The 14,913-nt window shown below is 39.4% G+C and overlaps 1 protein-coding gene across 12 annotated transcripts in view; it reads left to right on the top strand.

The window, feature by feature from the left end:
• The window catches only part of SCMH1 (Scm polycomb group protein homolog 1), a 203,093-nt gene that overhangs the window by 148,401 nt on the left and 39,779 nt on the right, over positions 1-14,913 (top strand). For all 12 annotated transcript variants that reach the window (XM_068539649.1, XM_068539638.1, XM_068539640.1 and 9 more), the window contains one exon: positions 11,183-11,415. In XM_068539649.1, the coding sequence (XP_068395750.1) occupies positions 11,183-11,415 (233 nt within the window). The remainder of the gene's footprint in view (positions 1-11,182; positions 11,416-14,913) is intronic.

The raw sequence follows: 14,913 nt of genomic DNA, 5'->3' as shown, positions 1-14,913 counted from the left end.
TTTTGATGATGGCCATTCTGACCGGTGTGAGATGATACCTCATTGTAGTTTTGATTTGCATTTCTCTAATGATTAATGATGTTGAGCATTCTTTCATGTGTCTGTAGGCCATCTGTATATCTTCTTTGGAGAAATGTCTATTTAGGTCTTCTGCCCATTTTTGGATTGGGTTGTTTGTTTTTTTGTTATTGAGCTGCATGAGCTGCTTGTAAATCTTGGAGATTAATCCTTTGTCAGTTGCTTCATTTGCAAATATTTTCTCCCATTCTGAGGGTTGTCTTTTGGTCTTGTTTATGGTTTCCTTTGCTGTGCAAAAGCTTTTAAGTTTCGTTAGGTCCCATTTGTTTATTTGTGTTTTTATTTCCATTTCTCTAGGGGCTGGGTCAAAAAGGATCTTGCTGTGATTTATGTCATAGAGTGTTCTGCCTATGTTTTCCTCTAAGAGCTTGATAGTGTCTGGCCTTACACTTAGGTCTTTAATCCATTTTGAGTTTATTTTTGTGTATGGTGTCAGGGAGTGTTCTAATTTCATACTTTTACATGTACCTGTCCAGTTTTCCCAGCACCACTTATCGAAGAGGCTGTCTTTTCTCCACTGTATATGCTTGCCTCCTTTATCAAAGATAAGGCGACCATATGTGCGTGGGTTTATCTCTGGGCTTTCTATCCTGTTCCATTGATCTATATTTCTGTTTTTGTGCCAGTACCAAACTGTCTTGATTACTGTAGCTTTGTAATATAGTCTGAAGTCAGGGAGCCTGATTCCTCCAGCTCCATTTTTCGTTCTCAAGATTGCTTTGGCTATTCGGGGTCTTTTGTGTCTCCATACAAATTGTGAAATTTTTTGTTCTAGTTCTGTGAAAAATGCCAGTGGTAGTTTGATAGGGATTGCATTGAATCTGTAGATTGCTTTGGGTAGTAGAGTCATTTTCACAATGTTGATTCTTCCAATCCAAGAACATGGTATATCTCTCCATCTATTTGTATCATCTTTAATTTCTTTCATCAGTGTCCTATAATTTTCTGCATACAGGTCTTTTGTCTCCTTAGGTAGGTTTATTCCTAGATATTGTATTCTTTTTGTTGCAATGGTAAACGGGAGTGTTTTCTTAATTTCACTTTCAGATTTTTCATCATTAGTGTATAGGAATGGAAGAGATTTCTGTGCATTAATTTTGTATCCTGCTACTTTACCAAATTCATTGATTAGCTCTAGTAGTTTTCTGGTAGCATCTTTAGGATTCTCTATGTATAGTATCATGTCATCTGCAAACAGTGACAGCTTTACTTCTTCATTTCCGATTTGGATTCCTTTTATTTCTTTTTCTTCTCTGATTGCTGTGGCTAACACTTCCAAAACTATGTTGAATAATAGTGGTGAGAGTGGGCAGCCTTGTCTTGTTCCTGATCTTAGTGGAAATGGTTTCAGTTTTTCACCATTGAGGACAATGTTGGCTGTGGGTTTGTCATATATGGCCTTTATTATGTTGAGGAAAGTTCCCTCTATGCCTGCTTTCTGCAGGGCTTTTATCATAAATGGGTGTTGAATTTTGTCAAAAGCTTTCTCTGCATCTATTGAGATGATCATATGGTTTTTCTCCTTCAATTTGTTAATATGATGTATCACGTTGATTGATTTGCGTATATTGAAGAATCCTTGCATTCCTGGAATAAACCCCACTTGATCATGGTGTATAATCCTTTTAATGTGCTGTTGGATTCTGTTTGCTAGTATTTTGTTGAGGATTTTTGCATCTATATTCATCAGTGATATTGGCCTGTAGTTTTCTTTCTTTGTGACATCTTTGTCTGGTTTTGGTATCAGGGTGATGGCGGCCTCGTAGAATGAGTTGGGGAGTGTTCCTCCCTCTGCAATATTTTGGAAGAGTTTGAGAAGGATAGGTGTTAGCTCATCTCTAAATGTTTGATAGAATTCGCCTGTGAAGCCATCTGGTCCTGGGCTTTTGTTTGTTGGAAGATTTTTAATCACAGTTTCAATTTCAGTGCTTGTGATTGGTCTGTTCATATTTTCTATTTCTTCCTGGTTCAGTCTCGGCAGGTTGTGCATTTCTAAGAATCTGTCCATTTCTTCCAGGTTGTCCATTTTATTGGCATAGAGTTGCTTGTAGTAATCTCTCATGATCGTTTGTATTTCTGCAGTGTCAGTGGTTACTTCTCTTTTTTCATTTCTAATTCTATTGATTTGAGTCTTCTCCCGTTTTCTCTTGATGAGTCTGGCTAATGGTTTATCAATTTTGTTTATCTTCTCGAAGAACCAGCTTTTAGTTTCATTGATTTTTGCTATTGTTTCCTTCATTTCTTTTTCATTTATTTCTGATCTGATCTTTATGATTTCTTTCCTTCTGCTAGCTTTGGGGTTTTTTTGCTCTTCTTTCTCTAATTGCTTCAGGTGCAAGGTTAGGTTGTTTATTCGAGATGTTTCCTGTTTCTTGATATAGGCTTGTATTGCTATAAACTTCCCTCTTAGAACTGCTTTTGCTGCATCCCGTAGGTTTTGGGTCGTCGTGTCTCCATTGTCATTTGTTTCTAGGTATTTTTTGATTTCCCCTTTGATTTCTTCAGTGATCACTTCGTTATTAAGTAGTGTATTGTGTAGCCTCCATGTGTTTGTATTTTTTACAGATCTTTTCCTGTAATTGATATCTAGTCTCATAGAGTTGTGGTCGGAAAAGATACTTGATACGATTTCAATTTTCTTAAATTTACCAAGGCTTGATTTGTGACCCAGGATATGATCTATCCTGGAGAATGTTCCATGAGCACTTGAGAAAAATGTGTATTCTGTTGTTTTTGGGTGGAATGTCCTATAAATATCAATTACGTCCATCTTGTTTAATGTATCATTTAAAGCTTGTGTTTCCTTATTTATTTTCATTTTGGATGATCTGTCCATTGGTGAAAGTGGGGTGTTAAAGTCCCCTACTATGATTGTGTTACTGTCGATTTCCCCTTTTATGGCTGTTAGTATTTGCCTTATGTATTGAGGTGCTCCTATGTTGGGTGCATAAATATTTACAATTGTTATACCTTCCTCTTGGATCGATCCCTTGATCATTATATAATGTCCTTCTTTGTCTCTTGTAATAGTCTTTATTTTAAAGTCTATTTTGTCTGATATGAGAATTGCTACTCCAGCTTTCGTTTGATTTCCATTTGCATGGAATATCTTTTTCCATCCCCTGACTTTCAGTCTGTATGTGTCTCTAGGTCTGAAGTGGGTCTCTTGTAGACAGCATATATATGGGTCTTGTTTTTGTATCCATTCAGCCAGTCTGTGTCTTTTGGTGGGAGCATTTAATCCATTTACATTTAAGGTAATTATCGATATGTATGTTCCTATTCCCATTTTCTTAAATATTTTGGGTTTGTTATTGTAGGTGTTTTCCTTCTCTTGTGTTTCTTGCCTAGAGAAGTTCCTTTAGCATTTGTTGTAAAGCTGGTTTGGTGGTGCTGAACTCTCTCAGCTTTTGCTTGTCTGTAAAGGTTTTAATTTCTCCATCAAATCTGAATGAGATCCTTGCTGGGTACAGTAACCTTGGTTGTAGGTTTTTCTCCTTCATCACTTTAAGTATATCCTGCCACTCCCTTCTGGCTTGCACAGTTTCTGCTGAAAGATCAGCTGTTAACCTTACGGGGATTCCCTTGTGTGTTATTTGTTGTTTTTCCCCTGCTGCTTTTAATATGTTTTCTTTATATTTAATTTTTGATAGTTTGATTAATATGTGTCTTGGCGTGTTTCTCCTTGGATTTATCCTGTATGGGACTCTCTGTGCTTCCAGGACTTGATTAACTATTTCCTTTCCCATATTAGGGAAGTTTTCAACTATAATCTCTTCAAATATTTTCTCAGTCCCTTTCTTTTTCTCTTCTTCTTCTGGGACCCCTATAAGTCGAATGTTGGTGCGTTTAATGTTGTCCCAGAGGTCTCTGAGACTGTCCTCAATTCTTTTCATTCTTTTTTCTTTATTCTGCTCTGCAGTAGTTATTTCCACTATTTTATCTTCCAGGTCACTTATCCGTTCTTCTGCCTCAGTTATTCTGCTATTGATCCCGTCTAGAGTATTTTTTAATTTCACTTATTGTGTTTTTCATCGTTGCTTGGTTCCTCTTTAGTTCTTCTCCGTCCTTGTTAAATGTTTCTTGCATTTTGTCTATTCTATTTCCAAGATTTTGGATCATCTTTACTATCATTATTCTGAATTCTTTTTCAGGTAGACTGCCTATTTCCTCTTCATTTGTTAGGTCTGGTGTGTTTTGACCCTGCTCCTTCACCTGCTGTGTGTTTTTTTGTCTTCTCATTTTGCTTATCTTACTGTGTTTGGGGTCTCCTTTTCACAGGCTGCAGGTTCGTAGTTCCCGTTGTTTTTGGTATCTGTCCCCAGTGGCTAAGGTTGGTTCAGTGGGTTGTGTAGGCTTCCTGGTGGAGGGGACTAGTGCCTGTGTTCTGGTGGATGAGGTTGGATCTTGTCTTTCTGGTGGGCACGTCCACGTCTGGTGGTGTGTTTTGGGGTGTCTGTGGCCTTATTATGATTTTAGGCAGCCTCTCTGCTAATGGATGGGGCTGTGTTCCTGTCTTGCTAGTTGTTTGGCATAGGGTGTCCAGCACTGTAGCTTGCTGGTCGTTGAATGAAGCTGGGTCTTGATGTTGAGATGGAGATCTCTGAGAGATTTTCGCCGTTTGGTATTACGTGGAGCTGGAAGGTCTCTTGTGGACCAGTGTTCTGAAGTTGGCTCTTCCACCTCAGAGGCACAGCCCTGATGCCTGGCTGGAGCACCAAGAGCCTTTCATCCACACGGCTCAGAATAAAAGGGAGAAAAAAATAGAAAGAAAGAAAGAAATAGGATAAAATAAAATAAAATAAAACTATTATAATAAAAAATAAGAAAAAAAATTAAGAATAAATTTGTTAAGAAAAAATTTTTTTTTAATTTTTAAAAATAGATTTATTAATTTTTATAATAAAAAATAAAAAAGTTAAGAAAAATTTATTAAGAAAAAAATTTTTAATTTTTAAAAATAAAAAATATGAAAAAACTTATTAAAAATTTTTTTTTATTTCTAAAAATAGGAAATAAGGAAGAAATTACTAAGAAAACATTTATTAGGAAAAAAAATTTTTTAAATAAAAAAAGAAAAAAAAAACACGGATGGACCTAACCCTAGGACTAATGGTGAAAGCAAAGCTATACAGACAAAATCTCACCCAGAAGCATACACATATACACTCACAAAAAAAGGAAAAGGGGAAAAATTAATATATCCTGCTCCCAAAGCCCACCTCCTGAATTTGGGATGATTCGTTGTCTATTCAGGTATTCAACAGATGCAGGCACATCAAGTTGTTTGTGGAGCTTTAATCCGCTGCTTCTGAGGCTGCTGGGAGAGATTTCCCTTTCTCTTCTTTGTTCATACAGCTCCCAGGGTTCAGCTTTGGATTTGGACCCGCCTCTGCATGTAGGTCGCCTGAGGGCGTCTGTTCCCCGCCCAGACAGAACGGGGTTAAAGGAGCAGCTGCTTCGGGGGCTCTGGCTCACTCAGGACGGTGGGAGGGAGGGGTACCGATGCGGGACGAGCCTGCGGCGGCAGAGGCCGGCGTGATGTTGCAGCAGCCTGAGGCGCGCTGTGCGTTCTCCCGGGGAAGTTGTCCCCGGATCACGGAAGCCTGGCAGTGGTGGGCTGCACCGGCTCCCGGGAGGGGCGGTGTGGAGAGTGACCTGTGCTCGCACACAGGCTTCTTGGTGGCGGCAGCAGCAGCCTTAGCGTCTCCTGCCTGTCTCTGGGGTCCGCGCTGATAGCCGCAGCTCGCGCCCGCCTCTGGGGTCCGCGCTGATAGCCGCGCCTCGCTCCCGCCTCTGGGGTCCGCGCTGATAGCCGCGGCTCGCGCCCGTCTCTGGAGTTCGTTTAGGCGGCGCTCTGAATCCCCTCTCCTTGCGCGCCGCGCAACAAAGAGGCAAGAAAAAGTCTCTTGCCTCTTTGGCAGCTGCAGACTTTTTCCCGGACTCCCTCCCGGCTAGCTGTGGCGCACTAGCCCCTTCAGGCTGTGTTCACACCGCCAACCCCAGTCCTCTCCCTGTGATCCGACCGAAGCCCGAGCCTCAGCTCCCAGCCCCCGCCCGCCCCGGCGGATGAGCAGACAAGCCTCTCGGGCTGGTGAGTGCTACTCGGCACCGATCCTCCGTGCGGGAATCTCTCCGCTTTGCCCTCCGCACCCCTGTGGCTGCGCTCTCCTCCGTGGCTCCGAAGCTTCCCCCCTCTGCCACCCGCAGTCTCTGCCCGCGAAGGGGCTTCCTAGTGGGTGGAAACCTTTCCTCCTTCACAGCTCCCTCCCACTGGTGCAGGTCCCGTCCCTATTCTTTTGTCTCTGTTATTTCTTTTTTCTTTTGCCCTACCCAAGTACGTGGGGATTTTCTTGCCTTTTGAGAGGTCTGACGTCTTCTGCCAGCGTTCAGTGGGTGTTCTGTAGGAGCAGTTCCACGTGTAGATGTATTTCTACTGTATCTGTGGGAAGGAAGGTGATCTCCACGTCTTACTCTTCCACCATCTTGCCTCGTCCTCCCTCAATGCCATCTTATAAACAGATATAATCAGGTTCGGTGGGGGGGGGGGTTTGGTCTTGTATGTTAATTTTTTCTTATTGTTTTATTCAAACCACTTGTATTTAACGTAATTATTTATTTGGGTTTAAGTCTACCATTTTGCATCTTGCTTTTTGTTTTCTCTTTGCCTAAGTTCTTCCTCATTTCTTTGTTCCTCCTTTCTTGCCTTCTTTTGGATTAATCGAGTGTGTTTTATTATTCCATTCCTCTCTCCTTAGCTTTTAGTGATACATTCTTGTTATAATTTTTTAACTAGTTAGAATTATACATCCTGGACTTATTAAAGTTTATCTTAAATAAGCACTCTAGCCACTCCCCAAATAATGCAAAGTTCTTAGCAAATTTTGGCTCCATTTACCCTCCCACTTCCATCCTTTGTGCTATTGCTTTCATATAATTTACTAATACAGTTGACCTTTGAATGATGCGCAGATTAGGGGCACCACCCCCTTGTACAGTCAAATCTGTGTGTAACTTCACAGTCAGCCCTCGTTATCCGTGGTTCCACATCCATGGATTTAACCAACTGTGGATTATGCAGTACTGTAGTACATGTTTATTGAAAAAAATCCGCATACAAGTGGATACACACAGTTCAAACCCATGTTTTTCAAGGGTCAACTATACATATATTATAAACCCTACAAGCCATTTTTAAAATTCTTTTCCTAAATTGTCAATATTCTCTTGTATCTATCCACATATTTACCCTTTCTTATGTTCTTCCTTCCTTCCTGCAGTTGTATTTTTTCCATCTGGGATTACTTTCCTTCATCCTGAAGAACTTCATTTTTATTTCCTGTAGTTTAGGTCTGTTAGTGACAAATTCTCTCAGCTTTGATTTTTCTGAAACAGTTACTTCACCTTCATTTTTTTAAAAAATTTTAATTGAATGAAAGATTCTTTAAATTCTGTAGTGCTTTACAATTTTCAAAAGTTTCACACAGATAATTTTTTATAATTGCATGGTAACTCTGTTTCTTCCCCCTACCCCTATATTGCCCCTCCCCTCCCTTACTGGTAATCACTAGTTTGTTCTCTATATCTGTGAGTCTGCTTCTTTTTTTGTATTATTCACTAGATTGTTGTATTTTTTAGATTCCACATATAAGTGATATCATACAGTATTTGTCTTTCTTTGTCTGACTTATTTCACTTAGCATAATGCTCTTCATGTCTATCCATGTTGCTGCAAATGGCAAAAATTTCACTTTTTTATGGCTGAGTAGTATTCTGTTATATATATATATATATATATATATATATATATATATATATATACACCACATCTTCTTTGTCTATTCATCTGTTGATAGGCACTTAGATTGTTTCCATACTATTTCACCTTCTTTTTTGAAGGATATTTTCACTGAGCATAGAACTCTAGGTTGGCAATTTATATATTTTAACCCTTGAAAACTGTCATTTAAAACTATCACTTCTTACTTTCATAGTTTCTATTAAAAAGTCAATTGCTTCTGTAAGAGTAATCCTCTTCTCTCTAACTGCTTTTAAAAATTTATCTTTGTCTTTCATTTCACTTGTATTTTATGTATTTTATTTTCAGCTGTTTAACAGTGATGTGGTTTGGTATATTTGGGTGGTATTTTTTGTTGTTTTTTATTTTTTGTATTTTTGCTGCTTGTGGATTGCTGAGCTCTTTTTTCATTAGTCTTCAAATATTGCTTTTACCTCATTCTCTCTGTCTTCTCTCACTGGGATTATAGTTACTCATATTTTGGATCTACTGACTGTGTCCACATGTCTCTAATGCTCTAACCTGTTTTTTCTGTATTTTTGCTTCATTTTGCATGTTTTCTATTGGTTTTTCTTCAAATTCATTAATTCTTCTGCTGGGTCTTGTCTGCCCTTAAATCTATCCAATGAGTTCTTAATTTTTAATATTGTATCTTTTATTCTTGTGTGCCCATTTAATTTTTTATATAGGTTCCAGTTTTCTGTGAGTATTACTTATCTTTTCTTACATTTTGTTCATCTTTTTCTCTACTTTTTAAAACCATATTAATTATGGTTATCTTAAAGTCTGTTTCATTATCTGGATCATACATGAGTCTTCTATTGTCTGTATTTTTCTTGATTACCAGTCACATTGTTCTGCCTCTTTTTATATCATGTGTACATACATACACACACGCACGTGCACGCACGCACACTGGATATTTTATATAAAAGAACTGTTGAGACTCCAGCTGATATTTTCCATCAGAAAGAATTCTTCCTTTCCTCTTTTCCTTTAGGCTAATAGGATAAGGGCCTGATCCCCTCAGTCTAATCATGGATTGAGCTAGTTCAGATCTGAATTGTACCTATGGTTCATATCCCTGTTCCTTGCACCTGGGCCCTCTTGGGCTCTCGACTGAGAACTTTATGGGTCTCCATCTTCATAGTCCTGAAAAACTGCAAGAGATTGTCCTACCCTTGAGAGGTTTGGGGCTTGGTTCTTTGACCTTTCAGTCCTTACAATTTCAAAATAATGGCATTTATCTTGAAGAGGAGATCAGCTGTGCTAGAGGTAGACCTCCTCCTTCTAGTGGAACCTTGTCTCCTGAAATCACAAGATTATAGCAGTTTTCACTCTGCCTTTTAGAAGCTCTCAGCCTAGCTTTGCAGCTCCAATGTGCAGGCTCAGAACTCAGCAAATGTCCCTTGGGAAAAACTGGCCACACAGATGGAACTCCTCAAGTTCCAGTCTGTCACAGAGCCTCTCTGATTTTTCTTTCCTCCAGTGGAGCTCCTCTGCACAGGCCAAGCCTGACTGTCAATTCATGCCCAAATTTGGCAGATGTCCTCAGGAAAGAAAACAGTGTCAGCTACTTCAGGAACCCTCTCCACCCAGGTCTGGAATTCCAGTTCATCTCATCCTCATGATTTTTACAACAATGCAATGTCTTTTAAAAATAATTTATCTGACTTTTTCTAGTTGTTGCATCAGCAATGTTACACTGTCATGATCTAGTACATCCTACCTGGAAGCACAAGAAATACCATCTTCTACCTACCCACTGTAATTAGTTTATTAACTTGTCTCCCTAGTTCTACTCTTGTCCCCTCCCAGAACAGCCAGAGTGTTCCGTTTAAGTACACCCAGTCACACCCTGCTCAAAACCCTCCAGTGGCTTCCCTTTAGACTTCAAATAAGTTTGGATTCATTTTCATGGTCTACAAAATCCCACAAAATCTTATTGCTACTCCCTTTCTAACCTTATCTCCCACCACTCTCCCCTTTGCTCACTCAATTCCAGCTATACTGACCTCCTTTCCATTTCTCAAACACATTAACATTTTTCCATCTCAGAATCTTTGCACTTGTTATATACCCTCTACTTGGATCTTCCTCAGATCTTCATAAGGCTTTGCCTTTATTTCATTTGGGAGCTCTGTACAAATGTCACTTCCTCAAAGAGGACTTTCCTCACCCCTCTGTCTCCTTACCTTGCTTTAGTTTTAATCATAGCACTTACCTAACATTATACTGTATACTTATTTGCCTATTTTCTGTCTCCCCCGACTAGGAGGTAAGCTCCATGAGAGTGGAAACTATGTCTGTTATGTTCACTGTTCTACCCCAGTGCTTAGATTAGTGCATAACCTGTAGTAAGTGCTTAATAACTTTGTGGAATGAATTAGATACCCCTTACCATGAAAAATTCTCAATTAAGGAGAAGAATGATTGGAGTAAAACTGAAAGTACTCTAACATAGGTGTCTACAGAATGTTTTGGCCTAAGTGGAGTACTGATGGAGTTGGGACATAGTCAGACAAGGCCTCAGTAAGGAGGTGGCCCTGGAGCTGAGTGTTGAAAACTGAGTACTGATGTACGTCGGACCAGGAAGAATAGAGAACTCAACATATATGAACGAATTGGTGTTCAGAAAACAGAGGAGCTAGAACATGGGGGTGGGTGATAGGAAATGACATCAGACATAACTGGAGAGCAAGGCAGAGGCAGAGTCACAAAAGTCTTTGGATATCAGAATAAAGAATTTGGACTTTACCTTAAAGGTAATATGGAGCAAAGATTTTTAAGGTAAGGAAATATGCTATCAGATGTATATATTTCCATGTGTTTCACTACTTCTCACTGCAATAATCACACTAAAACTTTAAGTAGATTGATATAGAAAATCCCTGATTTGGTTGTCAGGGCGCAGTTTCAAAACATAAGTCCTTATCCCAACTCACTGTGTAACGTAGGGAAGGCATCATTTCCTCTTCTGAGCCTCAGATCTTCATTCTTAGCAGGAGAAGATTGTAGGTAAGATCCATTCCATCTCTGAGCTTGTGTTTATATGCTTTAACTAGATTCCTTGGGGAGAACAGTTTGATTTTTTCTGCATCTGCCAGAAATAATTAAAACTTCCAATTCTGGCCGATCAAAATTCAATTCTCCTCTGAGATTTTCTAACATTTAGGTCAGATGCCAAGAAACTAGCTTCCTGGGCTAAAACTATCCGAGCAGAAGTAGCAAGTCTTTTTTTCCCTCTGGCTGGGATGGGAATGCAAGTGGGAAGAGGGGGTGTTAGAATGAGTCTTTTTCTTGCAGTTGTGATTCCAAAGAATCCCTATCCTGCATCCGAGGCGAACACTGAGAAGCCCAGCATCCACAGCAACACCAAAACTGCCTTGGATCATCAACCAGGGCAGAGGGGGCGTAAACCAGGAAAGAAGCGGGGCCGGACACCCAAGCCCCTAATTCCCCATCCCATCTCTACCCCATCCAAGTCAGCTGAACCTTTGAAATTCCCAAAGAAGAGGGGTCCCAAACCTGGCAGTAAGGTAGGTAAAAATGTGGGTTTGCCAGCAAGGGATAAATGGTTATAAAGGGGTAACTCATCCATATGCATACATCTTAGAAAGGGATGTGTCTGGCCCTATTCTCCACCTTGTGTATGCTTTTAAGAAGAATCTCCTATATTGTCATCCCTACTTTAGCTACTTACCTGGGAGTTGGTAATGTTAGAGATAAGATAGTATGGATAAGAAACAAATTTTTACTTTGAAAGTTACATTCATGGGAATTCTGGTCTAGTATCTTCCATAGATGGAAGGCCCTGCTCCTAATTGTTTTTAACCTACCCAGAGTGGATGCCCAGGTATGTGAACAGAAAGAGAAAACTGGCTCTGTAAATGTATTTATTTTTCTGTCCCTGTACCTTCTTTAAAAAAAAAAGAAGAAGAAGAAGAAAGAAAGAAAATTATTGAATATTTACTAAGTATCAGGCTCTGTACCTGGCACCACTACATATCACATGATCTTCACAAAACCCTTGGAGATGAGTAGTGTTAATGTTATTAAATAGTCAAGTAAATTGAGACTTAAAGATGTGAAATTACTTCCCTGTGGTCACATAGCTAATAAATGGCAAAGGCTACAGAGATGGGTCTCCAGATCTTCTAGTTCTAAGGTCACTGCTGCCCTACCACATATTCACTCTCTCACATTTCCTGAGGGAGGTCAACACTTACCTCTGGTGTAGGAAAAGACTGCTGGGTCGAGCTTCACTGAGCACTGTTACTGAAAGTATCACCTTTTAGTCATGACCAGTTCTCCATGCGTATCTTTCCTAGGGAAACCACTGATATGAAACTTACTCAGCTGCTTCTCTAGGGCTTCCTTTGGCATCACCTTCTTTCTCCACTCACTTCTTAACTATCAGGGAATTTCTCTGCAACTCCCTCCCAAACTAGACTACCTGAGTTCCAGTGTAGAAATGATACCCAGTTCTCCCTAGGCATTCCATTCCAATTTCATAAGTTCCTCCCTAGGTTTGGTTGGTTGGTTGGGTTTGTTTTGTTTATTAGCTCCAGCTGACCTCAGTCCTTCTAGAAGATAAGCTCTTCAAGGTCAGGAATCTAGTCTTTTTTTCTCTTTTTCTTCTGCAATGCCCTATATCTCAATCTCTTGGGAAATGTTCAGTATATGCAAGATGGATGGATGTATGCATGCATGGATGGATGTATGGATGGATTTTAGTGATGATGTTCCAACTGAGATTATCTCTTATTTATTGGTTTTGAATTCTTGATGTCACATCCTAATCCTTCTTATGTAACACATAAAGCTCCTGATCTATTACCACTAACCCCAAACCCAGGGGTTCATTTTTGTCTCCATTGCGGTCTTCTCATTCTCATGTTGTGGAGGAGAGGCTGAAGGCTCTAAAGATTCCAAGGCCGGGGAAGTCATGCTTTTGACGATGTGAAGGCACCTTGACAGATTAAAAACAGAGAAAACTTGTCTCTGAGGTTCCAAAGACAGAACCAGAACCAATGAGCAGAAACTCAAGCAGACAGGCTTTGTCTCAACATAAAAGGAACAGTTAAATCTATTTCAAAATGCAAGTAGTGATCTCCCATCACTAGAGATATTTCATCAGGTACCAGATGACTATTGGGAGGGATGTTTTCAAGGAGTGGAAAGTAGAAGTGTTAGATGGATAGTTGGATTAAGTAACCTTTAAGATCCTTCAAAACCTAAGAACTATGATTCTCTGATTGCCTCAGCTCTGCTTTCTCAGGAAGTTCTAAACATAGTAGCCAAAGTCCTCTTTCTTTCCAGTCCTCTTGAAAGCAGTAATTCTCATCTAATACTGTACTTTATGGCATGGCATTTGACTCCCTAATTCCCTTTCCTGTCCTTTTGCCTATTCCTGTAAGTGTATATGCCTTTACTTAACCCATGATATTACCCTCATGTTCATTTTTGAAGCAAAGTGGTCTTGTGACAAGAGCATAGGCTTTGAAGCCAGACAAACTTAGATTTATATCTCATCTCCAATTGTTAACCACCTGTGTGACTTTGGGAACGCTTTGAATAAGGCTATGAGCCCCAGTTTTCTCACCAATAAAATGGAGTTGCGTTAATAGATGAATAGATATAATACATGTAAATGCACCTATCTCAATAGTAATAAAGCTTTACATCTTTCTGCTTTTTTCTACAATATTTGGGAACCTAACTCACCAGGTTTGTTTCTTCAGGGACCCCATGAAGTCCTACCACCAACTCAATGAAGTTGAACTGGTATTTCCTTTCTTCCCTGACTCATTGCTTATTTGGATTTTTACTTGTGGCAATATCAAAAAATGAGAGGAAACATCCATATCCTGTGTGTGCTTTGAATGTTCTGTAAGAGTTTGCATGACTGCTTTCACAAGCAGAGCCATCCTAGAAGTCAGTCAGGTTTATACAGCTCCCAGAGTGGACCCTACATGTGACATTTAGTAAGAAGGGATTTCTGGATCTCAGAAATGGTTATGTTTTCCTTGCATTCAGAAAGGCTTTTAGAAAACTGTTTCTTGAAAAAAGCCTTCTGAGATCTCTCTCCCCCAGAGACTGCCTGGGCCAGCATAAAGGAGATACTAGATTCTTCTCAAATCATTTTTATTACTTCCCCCATTATTGGTATTCTATACTGTATGCTTCATTGAAAGACATTTATTGACACTTATCATATGCCAAGTACCATGTAGGAATGGTAAACAGAATCAGACCCTCAAGGAGCGCCAGGCTAATAGGGGACACCAGTATGTAAATATATATTGACAATACACTGTGATAAATGCAACAATACAAAGTACAGAAATAGCACAAAAGAGACAGTAAAGCTTATCCAGAAAAGCTTCCTGGATAAACAGATATTTATAAGGTTAAAAAAAAAAAAAAAGAAAGGGTATTCCAGGCAAAAGGGATGGTTTATTACTGTAAAGGCAGGGACCAGGTAAAACTGCAGGTTTTGAGAGAACTACTATAGTTAGAGATTACTGGAGTATAAGATTTAAGATAAGAAATGACAGGTAATAAGCTGAAGAGGTAGGCAGGGGAAAGTAGTTTGTGGAGTTAGGGGAAGGGACGTTTCCATTTTTCAACACAGTAAAACAAACTAATGTCAAAGTAGACTTAAGCCACAGCATTTTTTTTCCTTTTTTGCTTTTTTCTGTCTAACTAATAAAGAACCTGGACTTCAGATGATAATATTGAATACAGTAGAAAAGATAGTGAATTAAGCTGTGGCTATACAGAAGCCCAGAATCTTATACATATTTATTAAACATCTACTGTATTTGCAGCTTTGGGCAAGATGCTGTGTGGAAAAAATATATATCATATGATATCACTTATAGGTGGAATCTGAAAAAGTGTTACAAATGAACTTATTTGTAACACTTTTAGGAAACAGACACACAGACATAGAAAACAAATTTATGGTTACCAAAGGGGGAAGTGCAGGGAGAGGTAAATTAGGAGCTTGAGATTACCAGATACACACTACT

The sequence above is a fragment of the Eschrichtius robustus genome, chromosome 3 (assembly GCF_028021215.1).
Source record: "Eschrichtius robustus isolate mEscRob2 chromosome 3, mEscRob2.pri, whole genome shotgun sequence".
Lineage (NCBI taxonomy): Eukaryota > Metazoa > Chordata > Mammalia > Artiodactyla > Eschrichtiidae > Eschrichtius > Eschrichtius robustus.
This window is presented reverse-complemented; position numbering and strand designations above follow the sequence as displayed.